Source organism: Sabethes cyaneus, chromosome 3, assembly GCF_943734655.1.
Source record: "Sabethes cyaneus chromosome 3, idSabCyanKW18_F2, whole genome shotgun sequence".
Classification (NCBI taxonomy): domain Eukaryota; kingdom Metazoa; phylum Arthropoda; class Insecta; order Diptera; family Culicidae; genus Sabethes; species Sabethes cyaneus.
Window position 1 is genome coordinate 244,380,878 of NC_071355.1, and position 18,638 is coordinate 244,399,515.

The 18,638-nt window shown below is 42.2% G+C and overlaps 2 protein-coding genes across 2 annotated transcripts; one reads left to right on the plus strand and one right to left on the minus strand.

Moving 5' to 3' along the window:
* The first annotated feature begins 4,035 nt into the window (after positions 1-4,035).
* Positions 4,036-11,138, plus strand: LOC128743082 (protein obstructor-E-like). Its single transcript, XM_053839601.1, has 3 exons — positions 4,036-4,104; positions 10,189-10,265; positions 10,332-11,138. Exons 1-3 carry the CDS (start codon positions 4,041-4,043, stop codon positions 10,848-10,850), a joined length of 660 nt encoding a protein of 219 aa, XP_053695576.1. The 5' UTR covers positions 4,036-4,040; the 3' UTR covers positions 10,851-11,138.
* LOC128741003 (beta-1,4-glucuronyltransferase 1-like) lies at positions 10,998-18,132 on the minus strand. The gene is made up of 4 exons (XM_053836578.1): positions 17,909-18,132; positions 17,487-17,859; positions 11,263-11,862; positions 10,998-11,192 (listed from the first exon to the last, which is right to left on the minus strand). Exons 1-4 carry the CDS (start codon positions 18,130-18,132, stop codon positions 10,998-11,000), a joined length of 1,392 nt encoding a protein of 463 aa, XP_053692553.1.
* Positions 18,133-18,638: the final 506 nt, after the last annotated feature.

Here is an 18,638-nt window from a genome sequence, read left to right on the forward strand (position 1 = left end):
TCCCCACGAACTCCTTTGCAAATGGTGATAATCGACGACACTAATTGCTCGCATTCATTGTATCTAGTGCCGCTAGAGCAGTACTACCGATGGCGGTCTTAATGCCTTTCCAACCATCTTCAAGAGTTCCAACCATCTGCACCAAGTTGCTCTTCCGTTGGTAGCGCTGCTTCCAGCTGCCGCGCGTATTCTTGGGCAACTCCGGTGTCTTGTAGCTGCGCGATGTTGTGTCGCAGCGTACGACTTCGACGCGTGTTATGCACAGGGATGCCGCATAAAATTCTGTGTTTTTTGTTGGAAAAATCTGGCCATCTGTGCAGCGAGGAAAATATCTGTGCAAAAATCTGTCCAATGCATAACAATGAGAGTGAAAGAGACGGAGAGTAATTTTGCTGCCTATTTCCGTCACTTACACTCTCATGTAGAAGCTCAAAAATCTGTTTAATCTGTGTAATTGGCGAAAATCTGTATTCTGTGCATACAGATTCTGTACAGGCGATATCTTTCAAATATCTGTTAAACACAGAGTAATCTGTGCATGTGGCAACCCTGGTTATGCACCGTCGAGAGTTTTGAGCGCATGCAAACTGCAACTAGGAAATGGTCCGAATCTATATTCGCATTGCGGTAGATGCGAACGTTTATAACGTCAGAGAAGAATTTACCGTCGATTAGAATATGGTCAATTTGGTTTTCTATTCGTTGGTCTAATGATCTCCAGGTGGCCTTGTGGATATCTTTGCGGGGAAAGAAGGTACTTCGGACTACCATACCGCGGGAAGCTGCAAAATTTACGTATCGTTGGCCGTTGTCGTTCGTTGCGGCATGCAGGCTGCTGGCCCGATTACCAGTCTGTATATAGCTTCTCGTCAAACCTGCGCGTTCATGTCACCGATGACGATTTTCACGTCCCGTCGCGGACAGCCATCATACACCTGCTCCAGCTGCGCATAGAACGCCTCCTCGTCGTCATCGGGTCTCCTTTCGTGAGGGCAGTGCACATTTATGATACTGTAATTGAAGAAACGGCCATTAATCCTTAACTGGCACATCCTTGCGTTGATCGGTTGCCAACCACTCACACGCTGGCGCATATCTCCCTAGTACTATAAAGCCGGTTCCCAGCTCGTTGGTGGTGCCACAACTCTGGTAGAAAGTTGCCGCTCGATGCCCGCTTTTCCATACCTTCTGTCCTGTCCAGCAAAGTTCCTGCAGTGCTACGACTTCGAAGTTTCGAGGATGTAATTCATCATAGATTATTCTATCGCAACCCGGGAAGCCGAGGGATTTGCAATTCCAAGTCCCGAGTTTCCAATCGTAGTCCTTATTTCGTCGCGTAGGTCGACGCCGATTGTTCCGATCCCTATTTTCTTCTTCGTTGTTGGTAACTTTTTGTTTTCCGGGGCGGCTTGTTGGGCCTGTCCCTAACCCCCTGTCTCGCCGGAAGACCATCGTGCACAGCACTGTCCATGCTGGCACGAAGACGAGTATAATAATCAGCCGTCCCTACCATGGAGAACAGACGATGTTTGAGCCGCACCCCCTTGGTGAACAGACGCTCATGTTTGACGAAGCATTTCCTCTACCACCATGCTATGGTTACCGCCCCAGTATTCGAGTCGCACCTCCTCACTTAGCTATTGTCAGATTGACAACATTGCCCAGGCTACGCCGCATTTGGTATCATATGACTCTTGGAGGCGTGAGGCGCGATCTTGTGAGGACCAGAGTTGTGCTTGACACTCCTTCCAGGTTGTCAACTCACCATTTGAAGCCCTAAGTGCTTTGTCGCCTCTGTAATCTATACTCTCTTCACTCTAGGTACAGACCTCCATACTTTTTTTTGGACCGTACTAAACCTTGCCGTAAGACGTAGTCCTACGTCAAAGTTCTTCAAGCAATCGTCTGCCGCCGTTTTTCCAACACGGACGACTACCAAGAGATGCTCGTTCTCGTTTCTCCCGTAGGATTTGTGGTGCTTAATTTCAGCGGTCTCTTTTGTTTTTGGCTACCTGGCATTACAATTGCAATCCCTGGTAAATTCAATATAAAGAGAAGCTATTTTTTTAGTTTTTTTTGTTAGCCAAGTACGGACAATCTCTAAGCTACTATGGAATAAAATTTATTTGCGCAGAATTAGACATACGACTTTCAATTTGTAAATTGACTTTTCGTTCTTATTTACCTCTCTGCTGGTTGTTCCATTTTTCATAATCGGGGTGATTTATATATTACAAATTTTGTTCAGCATCTCCAGGAATCTAATATTCTCTATGGGGATGATAGTAAATATATAACAGTAATACAATTCTAATCGCTCTATTTCAGTATTGTTATTTACACCATCTCAGCTTTGTCGTCTCAGTTGGGTCCATCGCAATGCTGATTCACAAAGGCAAGTGTCTAAACTTGCCTGGGAAGCAACAGTGGGCTTACATGTAATTATTTGAATCATTAATTCTTGCAAGTGCTCCGATTTAATCCACCTAGTGGCGAAAGGAACCTTCATTATATAGAAAAAAATCGGTAATTTTTTATAACGGGACACTGTACAATCGACGGAGAGTACGATAGAAGAAAGTAACTTATTTATATAGTATCCAAACAGAGTGGGGCAAGACGTGAAGTGAAAGAGTGAAATAATTAGGGAAGGGAGGGCCATTGAAGCAACACTTATAAGGTACGTGTACCGTTCCTCTTCACCCAAGCTCCGCGGATATCCGCTGATCGAACCACCAGCTTGGGTAATGAGGAACAATACTCATTTACACATTACATCGGTGTCTAATTATTTTCAAAACAAAAAATGTACCATGAGCTTAAACAAAATCACAGCATATATTTTTCTGTAGAAAAGCTGCATACCAATACCTATCGACATATTCTGACTAGCGGTTGATTTTACGTTTCTGATTCTCACTTAACCGGAACTTTCAACCCGTTTAACCTTTAGTTTCTTCGACAGATTGATCACACTAGCACCACTAGCAGCACACTAAATAACCGGTCGGCACATAAAAAGCCTAATATTTCAAAAAAAAATAAGAAAAAAGCAGTAAGTCTCCCATGGCAACCCCTAACAAAGTCCACACGCCGATCAAATGTCAAGGCATTTGCATTGCTTGCGCTCATCTTTTGATTTCTCAGCTGGAACCGACGACGACGACGCGTTTCAGTGGTTAAGTTATGAATGGCATGATGAGCGAAAAAAAATATATTAAAATACGATCAACTTGCATGCGCTCAGCTCAATCTTTGTCGGCTCTACAAGACGACGACGTTAGCCGTCTGCTACTGCATCTTATTATTTGCAGTTAGCAATTGGTGATGCATTTCAAACACTTTTTTTCTCTCTCTATCACGACGCGCATTCTGTGTTGGAACAGCCGATCCCGAGAACGTCGGAGACGTTACCGGAGAATGGCGCCTGCCGATCAGGTGAATATCACAAAACGGTAACGAAATTTGATTCTTGAACCTTGTTTTAATTAGTGGCGGCTGCCATGTTTTTAATATAAGGATTAATGTCAAACTTCTCAACTGACACGTTGTAATTTTTCCACAACGAAGTTGTGGTATGCGTTGCCATTCAGACGGAGGGCATCCCATAGATCACGCGGTAACTTCTGTTAGGCTAGAAAATTTATTACCGGCGCAACGCGTGCGAGAATTTTCTACCCGATCGTTATCACCGCCCCCGGGGGGATGAGTTTAATGTGAGTTTAGCACCCTCAAATGCCGCGCATCTAAAGTAGGTTCGTAACTAAACCTTTGACAATGTGAGAGGTAGGTAATCGGAACTGTTCGGAAGCAGTTCGATGGAGACGCAAGGTGTGTGAAATGCAACAAAATGACACCCACCACTTCTCTCGGATGGATGATTCTCTCGCAACCTACCACCCCTGCACCTGAAGCGGTCGTAACAGGTTCAGTTTATCTATCGACAAAATGTTCAGTTTTAATTCAGATTTCGGTGAGGAAGGTTCGAAGTTTAAGTTTTAGTAACATTAATCAATCTGTGACCAACCAAAAGCTATAGGATGGGGCTGGCCAAATTTGTTCCATTCCTGATCGTTGCTGTACTGACCGTGTTCAGTATATACGGTAAAATTCAATTGTTCGACTGTCGATAACATTTGCATAATCCCAGTGCACAATCATTTTATGTGGTGAAAAAAAAACATCAATTTGCGATTAAGTGCCAAGGCCAAGTAACTGACTGACTAACTGACTGAGTAAATGTGCCTGCTATTGATCACGCCAACCAACATCAACCTGGCTTGCTCATCTGTCGGTTACGGGATGCTGCGCTGCATCGAATTTGAACAACAGCGTACAGCGTGTGTGCGAACGAAGATGAGGCGTGATCTTCGAGTGGTTTACCTTGAAGCTCTGAGTTTGTCTCCGACCGATGAAAAGAATATTAGCATTTCTCGGATAAACTAGATTTTCGGTGACGAATTTGACCTATGGGACGTTATTTGTGACCGTCGTCGAATAAATTTTCGTGCATGAGTGGAATGAGGAAGTATATTGTTTCGTGTTTAGTAATTATAACTTTGACAAGGTTAGGTTAGATGGTTGGGGAATTGTATTTAGATGAAAACAAGAGCCACATGGAAGCTTGAATGTGGTTTTGATTTAACTTTCAGTGATTCATCTCGCACACAAGCGAGTTTTACTTGCATTTGCTAACGTAACTTAAATATTAGACACAGTAAACTCTAGTGACATAAGCCAGGCATTCTTTTCAACGACGTAGTCTTACCAATGCACGACATGGCACGTTTTCGATTCTTGTAATTTTGACGGCATTGGTTGGTTATCTGAGAACTGCGTGACCTTTCCACGGGGAATTGCATATGGGGTCACATTTTCCATACATTAAAATCGTCACCAAAAGTACTGGAAAAGTATGACCATTCAACCCAATTGGTTTCGGCTGCGAAATCTGCGTTCGTCACGGAAATTTACCTTAAATTTTCTTTGGTTTAGTCAAAGTTAACTTTTTATAAATGTGCTGAACTACATTCTAAAGCTTCATTATTTAATAATTGTTCTTTAAAAGAATAAAAGACGGTAGTCCTTCGAACCATAACCACAGAGAACCGATATGCAAACGCAAACGTCCTTTTTGTGCAATTAGCGGTGCCACTTGCATTCAGATACGTGGTTGCCTATTTGTCCATATTAGAATTTCATCAATTTTCGTTTGAAACTTTAAGCACAGACAAATAGACATAACACTCGTTTTCCATTCTTCATACCGATTAAACCGTCATTTTAAATTTGGCCTTAGTTGGGAATGTCTCCGTTTTGGTCAAAGTGGCGCTTATTGACGAAAGAAGGGGAATTCCCCATAAAAAATACTTGCTACTTCGAGGGATACTCTTGTTGCTATTTGATATTTGGGAATGTCTATCACAGATGGTGCTGGTGTTCAGGCTAAATGTGAGGTACGATAATTTTTCTTCCAAGAGTTATGTCTGTTTGTCTGTGCTTTAAGTTTAATTTGAAATAATAAATTTGTACCTGAGCTCTCTAATATTCCTATCTATCCTATCTAGTACTATTCGCTCGGTTCGTAACAGCTTGTAGTGCTCTGTTGAACAACCGGTATGAGAGACCATCACCTTGACGAAGCGCTCTATAAAATTCGAATTAAATCGACAATCCGCCCGAAACCCGCAGAGAACGCTGTGACCAACCATCGTGGATTAAATCAGTCCGATAGGCTTCCCGGCAAAACCGTTCCTATTCATGAATTCGCGTAGCTATTTTCGGTCAACAATATCATATGCCGCTTGGAAGTCAATGAAAAATGATGCGTGAGAACTCTGTATTGACGACCTTTTTGAAGGATCTACTGCAGCCGCAGTTAATATTTAAACCGTTATTGATTGTCGTTCAACAACGCCGACTTGATAAATTCCCACAAATCTGTTCGTATTTGGTGATAGTAGGTAGAATATGATTTGGGAGAGCACTTTGTAGGCGGCGTTAAGAACGGTAATCGCACGCTAGCTCTCACAGTCTTTTTTTGTAGATCGGTAAAATAACGCCAATCTTCAACTCCTCTGGTAGCAGTTTAGTATACCAAATTCTAAATTCATCTGGTGCAGACAAGCGGACAACTCCGCTCCCATACTATCTTTTTCAGCTGATTGTTTGCTCTTTAGCTGCTTGATGGCCTTCTCAACTTCGTTGGGGCTGGCACGATCGGCCAAGTTTGTCGCACCGTCGAAATTGCTTTCTCATTTGCCTTGGTTCTCTGCCTGAGGGTCATTCAAGTGTACGTCGAAGTGCTGCTTCTACACTTCGGTCACCTCACGATTGTCCGTCAATATACTGCCGTTCTAATCCCGCCATATGTGATAACTCTGGGCGAGTTTACAATCAACTTTTAAATTCGCTAACAAGCAGCCAGCAAACTCGACTGTGTTAAGTTCAGACAGCATCTGGACCTACCACGAGAATGCTCTTCGCGGCTCTGCTTAGTTTTCCGCAGAAAGTAATTTTGGTTACGTTACGTTACGGAACTTCATCGGGCGCGTAGTCTGTAGAATCCGTACTTCGTAGGCCGCGTAACATAATTCCTCCATCTAAATTGGTCCATGGCAGCTGCTCTCCAGTTCCGCGGGTACCCAAAAAAGGTGTGGGCTTAAATGACAATCTCTTTCTCGAAGTCCCCTGCGAAATTCAAATGGGCCCGACAATCCACTCGATATTCTCACACAGCTTTGGATCCCATTCTTGGTAGCCATGATAAGTGTTGTAAGCTTACACGGATAACCGTTTTCGTCCAGAATTTTTCATAGCTTTTGCCGGTTTACACTAGCTTATGCGGCTTTGAAATCAATGAGCAGGATATGCGTGGGAACAGAAATATGCATAGTCCAGTGCCTCTATGGTTCAAAGATACATTTGTACCAGCGTTCCACATGCCCTAGCGGGTGTTGGGGGTTCGAATCCGGTTATAATCTCAGATTATAGCCAACTCTACCCACCCATCTTTCCGCTCTTTCTCCTTCACTTTAAAAATTTCATTTCCTTCTTCTACCGTCCCTTCGTCAATTGTAAAAGAACTACCATTTCAAAAAATATTAAGAGGTTATAGATCACTATACTTTGTACCCAGACCCAGTGCAAGGCGCCGATGGTACGCATTACCCAGCCGTTTACCAACCATTTCTTAGATCGACATCATCCTCTAAACGAAGAAGATTTTGAGATTTGACACCGCTTCTTCGCACTCTGTCTTCAAGAATAATGATGATAAAAACTTTAAGCACGTTTATTTCAATCCATCGAACGTCACCAAGGCGTTTGCGTTCTTGCATTAGCTGTCACAGCTTGCTTAGATTAACTGTATTGTACGCTGCCTCGTAATCCAGAAACTTGCACAGTGCATCTAGTCCTTCGGCTCATCTACCAAAATTTTCACTCGGCATCTAACTAGCTTTGCTGGCTTCCACGTACCGTACCGACCGAGTACACTGCACCAAACTGCACTGCACATAAACAGCAGAAATCGTCGTCGTCGTCAGCAGGATGGAACCGGGGTGGCTCGTGCTGTTTCAAGCAGTTGTCTCCATTCAACTCAATCTTGGGCTACTCGTCGCCAATTTTCCAGTCGTCTCAGAATTTGCAAATCACTTTCAACCTAGTCGATCCAACTTACGTATTGTACCCCTCTGTTTCTCGTGCCGATGCCGGTGGAATTATTAAAGAGTAATGTTTCCATCGCACTGCCGTCCGGCATCCTTCCGACGTGTCCGGCCCACCGTAGCCTACCAACTTTCGCCAGGTGTACGATGGGAATCTCTACTAGCGGTGCGAGTAACTCGTGATTCATACGCCTCTGTCACTGTCCGTTTTCAGTTTGCGCTCCGCCAAATACCGTCCGCAGCACGTTCCGCACAAACACGGCAAGGGAGGGTTGTCCTCCGTGAGCAGCGTCACAGCTTCAAGTCCACAAAGAACTACCGGTCTGCTAAGGGTTTTGTACATTGTCAGCTTCCTACTGCTTACTGATGACACGAATTCGTCTACCACTTCTAGTTCGTCGTCGTCGACGGTAACCTTTTCCTCTAATGATAATATATTTGGTCTTCGACGCATTTACTTTTATTCCAATCCACCTAGACTCCGCTATCAGTCTGACGTCCATTGCCTCCACCGTCGCAAAGTTCCTGGTTAAGATATCAAAATCTTCTGCAAAGCCTAGAAGTTGACTACCCTTGGTAAAAATCATCCCTCTCGTTTCGATACCCGCTCGTCGGATCACCCTTCAAGAGCGATGTTGAACAGCGCTGCAGGATAAGCCCTAAACTTGTCTCAACCCTCGCCGCGTCTCAAAGGAACTCGAGAGTGTCACCGAGATGCGCACGAAACACATCACTCGATCCAATGTCTCAATCGACTGTATCGTATGCTGCTTTGAAGTCAATAAAAATGTGATGCGTAGGCATGTTGTACTCCCGACATTTGAACAAGATCTGCAAGATCTGTCGGATAGTGAAAATTAGGTCTGTGCTCACGCGAGCCCCCATGAAGCCAGCCTGATAATTCTCTATGATACCTTCTGGTATCGGTGACAGCCGGCGTAACAGAATCTGGGAGAGTACCTTTTAGGCGGCGTTTACCAGCATTACGCCACGGTAGTCGCAGCAGCCGAGACGATCACCCTTTTTGTAGATGGAACAGATCACGCCTTCTCCCAAATCTTCATGGTGGGCTCCATCATCATCATTACTTTGGAAATTACCCAGTCTAGATCCATTGCTAGCATTTCTCGGCCATGTTTATAAAGCTCCGCTGGTAGGCGATCCTTACCAACGACTTTGTTGTTCTTCAGTAACCTAATTTCTCGTTTGACTTCTTGCCGATTAGGTGCTGGGACATTACTATCTTCCATGGGCATTCCTAGATTAACTTCCGTTTCGCCTCCGTGTGCAACTTCGCCATTGTGGTGATCATCGAAGAACTGCTTCCATCTGCCGACCAGCTCGCGCTCTTTTGTGATTAGATTCCCACGTCTTTACACGTGTCCGGTTCCGGTGTGTAGCCCTTACGAGATTGCCAAAATAATTACAGCGTCGAAATCTATTCCTCAGCATATTCCGGGGCTCTTGTCTTCTTTCGGCATTTTATTCCGACTATTTTCAATGTTTTGCAGATGTACTGGTAGGAACAGTTGATCTTTTTTGTGGCATCCCGTCGATTCACGGAATCCTTGTTGTTGAAGGCACGAGAAAGAGAACGAAGTCCTTCTGCGTCCACATCTTTGGCTGGTCTTCCACTACCTTGCTTGCGAGTAGTTGTTGGGGATTTTAGGATATGGTAGATACCTAGTCAAAACCGCAACATTTTCGCTTTTAAAATGCTGTACCGTATACTTTTTGCCGAGATCTTTGAGCAATTCGTAGAAGTGTAAAACGCGCTCGGGAAATGCTTCTTGTTTTGATGCCATTTTCAGCAAAACTTGGCAAGCATAAATAAAACAAAAAATACTGGTAGAAAGAGGAAAAACTGAGAGCTAATACATGCACACTCTCATTACTCTCTAATTCCGTTTGTTGTTGTGCAAAGGGGCATTGAAAAAATTATTAAATTCTAGTTGTCACCCGTTAAATGGTAATAAGACCATTTTTGAGAATTTTCTTGAGCAATTGTAAAAGTAAGCATATTTAATTCATTCGGACATTGTTATTTAGTTATTGAAGAATGCTAAATTGCGGTTTAAGCCTCGCTAACAGAGCAAATTTGGAGAGAACCTTCCAAAAAATATGATTTGTTGTGATCATCATAACTCAAGAATGGATTATCCGAGATCAAAAATTTAGAGTACATACATTAGGAGAATATTTTTTCCGGGTCCAATTTTTTTTCTTTTTGTTATTACCTTTATTTTTGCTGCACGCCGTCTTGTTTTCTTCGTTTACTCGACGCACGTCCGCCTTCGTACGCCGATAACTGAAAAAAGATAAAGTGATCAGAAAACGTCAGTCATTCCTTCTTTTCTTTTTGTCTAGACTGAATGTCCTCCTCACCAATTTAAAGAACGTAAACGAACAGGTTTTTCCAACCTCTTATATCGGCAAAGCGTTCCGCAGGAACAAAGATTCGATATAGCCTCGCATCTGCCATACCCTTCTAATATTAACATTTTTCTGTTCTATTCAACAGTACATAGTCAATCATGTCCGGATAAAAACGGTCGCTTTCCTGTTTCGGACGAATGTGATGCCTACATAGAATGCATTGTAAGTTCCAACACATTTACAACAATTAATTGTACCATATCTAATTAACTTCATCTATCCTTCCAGGAAGGCATTCCGGAGCGCAAACTGTGCCCCGATGGTCTGCTGTTCAACGACAAAGCCGGACCATTTGCCTACCCATGCCAATATCCGATCGATGTGGACTGCACCGGACGTCCACGCACTCAGCCTGCGATTCCGACCGAACAGTGTCCGCATCAGTTCGGATACTACAAAGTCGGAGACAGTTCCCATTGTGGCCAGTTTATGAACTGTGCCAACGGTATGGGCTTCGTGCTGGATTGCCCCTACGGGCTGGCCTTCAACAGCGCTACCTACCAGTGTGACTGGCCCGATTTAGTCGCTGACTGCGATGCAGATGCCTACCTGGGATTCTCCTGTCCACCGCAAGCGGACGGACTGATTGCTCCCATCCGTTTCTATCGTGCTCCGGACAACTGTCAGAAGTACTTTATCTGCGTGGATGATAGACCGCGGGTTAATCTCTGTGGTCCAGACTATGCCTTCAACGAGCTGATCAATGCCTGTGATGGTATCGAAAATGTTACCGGTTGTGCAATTTAAGCAGGAACTGCCAGCAGCAGCAGTTACCACCCACTCAATACTCAAAACTATAGTGTACAATAATAATTTAGCCGAATAGCTCTAGAATATGTAGGTTGTTTCTTAACCTACACAAAACCAGTCAGTCACTTTGTATTTTTTTTTTAATCATAACTCACACTGGTCACTTTCACCGTACAGAATTTTAAGCTCTTCAAAAATAACTTCTTCAACAAACTTCCTTTGTTTCTGTTCCAACTCTGGCCTGGCGGCCTCGCTAACACTTTTTATGCCAGGTTTGTGCACCAGAAAGCCATTATCCAGCACGTAGAATTTGTAGTCTTGTACGCACATGATGTAGCCCTGTAGAAAAAGAAAGGAAAAATTATAAAATAAAAATCAAAAATCTTCAACACGAGACCAAACGACGAACCTGACTCATTTTATCGAACTTTCCCTCCCAACTGAGCCGCTCGTCGTACAGCGGTTCCCGTTTCGTTCCAACGAATATCGGTTCCCACAGGGCAAACGGCCCCGTTCTGGACGCACTGGCAACGATACCCATCGTATCATCCTGCTTGATCACCTTCAACCAGCTCTCGTAGCCGGGCACGGTATGACATCGTTCGCAAATCTTCTCGTGGAACTTTATCGCTTCGCCCTCGTTCAACATTTGGAGTAATTCAAACTTCTTCTCGGGAACGGTGGCAGTTTCCGGCACTTCGAAAATCGGCAGTACATAGACACTGGGCTCGGCCAGTGTGTGCCAATAAGCCGACTGGGCGATCATCTGGAGGAACATCTCGATGAAATCCGGATTGGGATAGAGTTCGATGTCGCTTGCCAGCACAAAGTGTGTCGTTGCCGCTTCGCGGGCAATATTCCTACCCACATTCACCGGGTAGATGTGATCGGATGAGTCATTGTACCCGGCTTGGCGAAGGGAAGGCTGGGTAGGATCCACGGGATCTTCGAAATAAGGGCGTGGACAATCGTCGATCGGTTGGTAAACCCGATCCCGGTAGTACTGGATCTGGAATGGTCAGAACATAAATATTAGATCGTAAGTACTGATAGTTCTGAGTCCGAAAATTCAGGTCAGATTTATTTGTCGTTCAAATGTTCAGAGATAGTTTCAAAAATGGCAGTCGTAGGGGGATTAGGGGCATAATGAGCACACGGGGCGAAATGGGCACCCCTCTTTTCTACGAAAGTACGCATTTTGTAACATCATATGGCATGCGAAACACTGCTGTAGGTACTATAGTATCAATTTATCAAAAAATGAGTGATCTCTACTTTTAAAACACGGAGTTATATTAAAAAACTTAAATAGGTTCTCAGACGCTGAAAAAATTATAATTTTGGTGCACTACCAAATAAGCTTTTACGATCATATAAATATCTTAATTTATCAAGGGCACACTGCAACATGATGTATACATTGTATCTCAAATTTCACCTTCATTGAAGTTTTGATTTTCATACTATAATTAGTTTAAAAACCCATTTTTACTTTAACTACTTGACTGGGGGCGAAATGGGCACCCTTAGATGGAGTGAAACGAGCACTATGTCGCATTAACTAACCTGTCAGTTTCTTTGTTTATCGCTTCAATGCTTGTTTACAGTGATAGTATGAATATGCCAAGGGAATCCGGAAGACATAATTGGTCAAAAAGGCCTTGCAAGCGGCCTTGACCACTATAAGGCGAGACGGAATATCCACAAAACAAGTCGCCAAGTACCAAGGCATTCTGCGACAGACGTTAGCTCGGTATGTGGGGCCATACGAAAGGGCAATCTCGGGGCAGGAGGTGGACCAAATTGATTCCTTCAAAACTGTTTTCGTTCCCGCTGCAGAATAAGAGCTGGTGGCCCATATTTTGTATATGGAGATTCGATGCTACGATATTACTACCCGCGAAATCAGAACCCTCGTATACCACCTGGCAGAGGGAAACGGAAAAGCATATGTCTTCAACACTAAAACACAGCTAGCTTAAGCGTCATCCGAAACATTCCTTGTGTGCTCCAGAGGTAACCTCCGCGGCTCAATTGGCTTTAAGCGGCTTGCGGTCAATAGTTTTTTCGACGTTTTTACACGTTTTATGTTTGTGTATGTATGGGTGTGTATGTGTATATGTATATATGCATGGATGTGTGCATGCATGTGATTATGCATGTGTGTGAGTGTGTGTGCGTATGTGTGTGTAGTTGTTGTACTTACATACACCCTTCAAGCATGTGTTTATAAGGGTGCTCATTATGCCCCAGGGGGTGCTCATTGTGCCCCACATACTAACCGATTTCTAGTTTTGGAAGCATGAATTTAAATTGCAATTTTCGTCATCATGTCAATTATTTTTCAATTTGTTAACAGTATGCCTTTGATTATCGATAGTGAATATATGTTTTGCAATGACGACACATTAAAAATTCAGTCATTTTGGGAGCTTAAATCAGCCAACAAGTTAGGGTGCTCATTATGCCCCTAATGCCCCTATATTGTAATGTAAGTCCTAAGAAAATTATCACCCTTTCTGGCGTACTTCCCAAGCACAGATATCAAATAAAAATAAAGGAAAATTTAACGAGAACCGTTAAATGCAAGTATAAAAACTGGAATGAGTGTAAATTCAAGTACGGTTGTGTACAACTGTACTGCTTGTGGTATAGAAACATCATTATCGCTACGGCAAACCGGTACTACTTATTCCAACCAGTAACGCGGATTTTTAGTTAGACAATGCCTACAATTTCTTAATTATTTAAAAGTTTGCTAGGGAAACGTGTAATCAACTGTATTGTTATGAATTCTTAGAAACATTTCCAATCGATTGATATCAATATCTCTAGATTCTATTGAGGGATGACTGAGTTATAAGCGAGCAAACCATAACCACTTTTCGTTACATGTTCCCTTTTCGTTTTTCTGAAGTGCACCCCACTATAGAAATCAAAGACGTAACCCTACGTCAAAATCATACGATTATTTTAAATCGATTACAAAAGCGTTCCCAACAGAGCACAAACACCTTACGAGCAGACACGCTCTCTGCCAACCACACTGTAGTTCATTTTGGCAGAATTTATAATGAGCCCAAATCTCTTAGTTCCCTCTATTCCATAGCTGAAAGAAGCCTAAATTTGTCCGCAAAACATCTCCACTAGAAGCGGGTGCTGAGACATCGTGGCGATGGTACAAACTAGTCCAGATTTGGATTTTTCCAGAATCTGTAACAAAATTTGTAAAAAAATGTGGTCCACGATATAGTACAGGTCCAAAATATGGTCGAGGTCCAGAGGCTGGTTCAAAATTTGTACCAAATCTGTACCAAATACCAATCTGGTTTAAAATCTGATTAAAAATGTGGCCCAAATTCTGATCAAAAATGTGATCTAAAATCTAGCTTGTAATCTGGCCCACTTTGAGAATATGGTCCAAAATTTGATCCAAAATCTGAACCCAAATCTAATAAAAAATGCAATCTATTTAGAATCTGGTCCAGGCTCAAAATTTGGTCTCGCATCTGATCCAAAATTTAATCAAAAATGTGGTCCGAAATTTGATCCAAAACATGGTCCAAATTTGATAAAAATGCGGTCCAAAATCTGGTGTAGAATATAATAGAGGTCCAACATTTAGTTCAGGTTGAAAACTTGCTAATCAAAAATGCAGTCCAAAACCTAGTTAAAATATGTTTCAAAGTTTGTTACAAATTCTAGAACAAAAATTGATCAAAAATATGCGCAATCTTGTCCAGGTCCAGCGTCTGGTTCAACATCTGATCAAAAATGTTACCCAAAATTGGGTTTATATTCTGATCCAGTTAAAAAATCTAAACTCAGAAATCGGATAAAAATGTGGTCCAAAATCTGGTCCAGATCCAGAATCTGATCCAAACCTGATCAAAAATGACAAACTGATCGAAAACTGGCTCAAGATTTGGCCAAAATCTAGTCCAAATTTGGAACAAAATTTGAAATCTAAAACAAAATCTGTTTTATATTCAGATCCAGTTACGGACCCAAATTTGACTCAAAATCTGATCAAAACTGTGGTCCAAAATCGGGACAAAGTCCAAAATTTATTCCGAACATGATCCAAAATCTGGTCAAGAGATCTGATGAAAATTTTGGTCAAAATCTGGTCCAGAATCCAGTCCAAATCAGTTCGAAAATCTGAAACAATTAACATTTTTTGAAACGGTACTTCTTTTACAACGGTAACGGACGAACAACATCACGTGCAGTGCCTGGTGTAAGTCGCAAGTGCCCCTGCAGTTTTGTCGTCCCGTGAGTAAAACGAGTTAGATTAAAACTTCTCAATTCGGGTTGGGGCGAACCAACCACTAGTTGAAAGCCGCAATAAAAAAAGTTAATAAATAAATTTTCAATTCGGTGGTTCGATTACAATAGATCGAGGAAGAGGCACAATTTGTGTCTATAAATAACCCAATATTGCCTATTGCCTATTGCCTATTGCCTATTGCCTATTGCCTATTGCCTATTGCCTATTGCCTATTGCCTATTGCCTATTGCCTATTGCCTATTGCCTATTGCCTATTGCCTATTGCCTATTGCCTATTGCCTATTGCCTATTGCCTATTGCCTATTGCCTATTGCCTATTGCCTATTGCCTATTGCCTATTGCCTATTGCCTATTGCCTATTGCCTATTGCCTATTGCCTATTGCCTATTGCCTATTGCCTATTGCCTATTGCCTATTGCCTATTGCCTATTGCCTATTGCCTATTGCCTATTGCCTATTGCCTATTGCCTATTGCCTATTGCCTATTGCCTATTGCCTATTGACTTTTGACTTTTGATTTTTGACTTTTGACTTTTGACTTTTGACTTTTGACGTTTGACTTTTGACTTTATGACTTATGACTTATGGAAAATACCACGGGGGAAATCGTGACAAAAAAAGAGGAACGGGAAAAAGGTGAAAAATAAGACAAAAGATCCGATAAGGCGATGTAGAAAACAAGGAAAACGAGACAGAAAATGATGTTTTCATCAGTCAAAAGTCAAAAATGGACCAAAAAAGAAAAACAAACATAATGGAGAGGGAGGAAAAGAAGAGAAGAAAATACGAGAGCAAAAAAAAATTGAGAAATGTGAACTGAGAAAGGGGGAAACGAAAAGAAAAAAAAATAACGGAAGATAAACGGGATAAAACGAAAAATAATACGTGACAGAAAGAAAGCAAGAAAAGTAGGACATAATAAAAGGATAAACTGAACAGTCGAGAAAAAATAGAAAAAGAATAAACGGGACAGAAAACAAAAAACGTCACTGTAAACAGGGAAGAAATGGGTCTAAAAAGACGAAAAATGTACCAGAAAGGAGAAAAACAGAAAAATCAAGATCAGAGAAATAAGGGAAAATAGTGATAAACGAGTCAGGGAAAGAAAAGAAAGACAAAACAACCGGCAGTAAAAAGGAAAAACAAGATCAATGGAAGGAAGACGGGACAGAAATGGTGGAAAAACTTCCAGAAAAAACGAGACAAGAAAGGCAAAATGGAACAAGAAACAATAGAAACCAAAAGGGAAAAGAATAGCTAGAGAAAATATAACTGATGGATGTCGGAAAACGAGGAATACGGGTAACGAGGAAGAGGTTACAGAAGAAAGATGAGACAAAACGGACGAAAAGTACGAACGAAATGGACCAAAGTAATATATAAAACTGTAGAGTACAAGACGAAAAACGGGGAATAAAATAGGAAAACCGAGAGCAAAGAGCCAAAAACAGAATAAACGTGGCAGAAAATTGAAAAAAACAAGGGCTTCTAAAAGAGAGGAAACATAACAGACGATGACAAAAAACGAAACGGGAGAAAAGAGATTAGAAAAGGACGAAAACAATACAAGGAAAAAAAGAAGTGAAAGGACTGAATACGGGAAAGAAAATTACAAAAGATTGAGTGAAAATCAAGAGGAAAAACAAGACTGAAAATAAGAAAAGAAACAAGAAACAAAAAAGCGTTATTAAAAGAGGGAAAAAGGAGAAAAGTGAGAGCAAAATCCAAGAAAACGGTACAGAAAAGAAGAAAATAGGGAAAGAACGGTGCAAAATCGGGACTGAATAGAGAAAAAATAGAACTGGAAAGAGGCAAATCGTGTGAGAAATTTAGAGTAAGACGAAATGTGTAAATTCTAATTTCAAGTAAAACTTTGTGGCTAATTTTGTATCCATGTTCGAATTCAAGTCTAGTTTCATACTCAATGTCAAGTTCAATTTCAAGTCCAATTTAATTTCAATTTTAAACCAAACTTAAAGTATGATATAAAGTCCGAATCTAATCTAATCCGAAAATCTAATAAAAATAAGTCTAAGTCTAATCACAAGCCCAATTCCGAAAGTCTGGAGTTTTAACCTAATCGGCTGGTATTTTTGTGACAACTAGTAATGGATTTCAATTTTCCAGGCCAAAGCATTCTTTTGAAAGGTCGGTTGCGCCACTTTTTGGTTATGTCTGGCCTCGCTAGTGGTCGCTTTACCGCGTTTTCATAGGAAACTTGGAGCCCATCCCATGCGTAATAAAGGACTCGTGTGTCAAAATCTCGTAAAATCTCCAAGAGATGCTCAGAGTATCACAACAGGCGTGTTTTAAATAAAATATAAAGATAAAAAATAACTTACCGGCATCGGTGGCATCCGGTCCGAGTCGAAGTACAAATGAACCGAGAGCCACTCTTCCACCAGATAGGACTGCCGGTGGCAGAACATCAGCCATCGCAGACCGTCGATGGCGCGCTCAATTTCGTGCCCCGGAGCGTACAGAGCCAAGCTGAGCGGTCCGTCCCAGCGTTCCAGCAGCGGTACAATGTTGTCCAGAAACCGGTAGTCGCCATGCGTGGTGTAGGTTATGGTTTCGTAACACTGCACCGGTCGGCGCGGTTGCCGTATGCCAATTTGCATCTCGCTAGGGGTAAGAATATTCTCCAGCACCCAATACTTGCCACGCTGTTCGATCCGGAAGCTGGCCTCTGTGGAATGACAGTTCAGAACAAATCTGTTGCGAGTCTAGTTTGTGTTCAGATTAACTTGTTTCGCCAACTTACTTCAGTTGTTGCATCAGCTTCGACTGATTGAGCCACACGTACTCTGGCTGGGGTTGATAGTACGGAGGCTGAAGCAGATATTTCCCAGGTCTGGTGGTGGTGAGGAACCCGATGGCACAAAACAGCACAAACGCTACCGTAATCGACAGTAGGATTAGCGTGGAAAGATATGATCTGTGGGATTTTTGGCCATCCTCTAGTCGGGTGTAGACCGGAAGGGACATTTTACTATAGTTTTATTTGCCAGGTGTTCGATTTCTGAAAAAAAAAATGTTTTTGGATTTTTAGTTGGAGAAAATTTAACTGTATTTAAGGTTGTGATTAACGGTTACACATCCATTAGATGATATCGCGCTGGCTGGGAAGCCAGCAGAGACAAGTGCAGCCAGTTGGAAAAAGTAGCGAAAGATATGCAGACTGCACTTTTGCAGTCATGATCATCAAACTGTAACTTTTTGCAAAAGTATGATCCTCATTTCACGACGGGCTGCGGAGGAAAATGGTCGGGCTTGTTCCATACTCGTAGAATGTGATGAAAAATGGATCTTCTGTTATTTGTGTTAGTGGGAACTTTGACCCGGTGCATTGCCGGCGATACAGAATCAAGTGTTTTTTCGATCAACATGAATGACATTCTCGATGAGCAACTAATGCCTGCTACTTTTCTGATGCTGGAAGGGTCGGAAGATTTGGTTAAATCACCAACAGAGGAAAGAAAAACAAATTCACA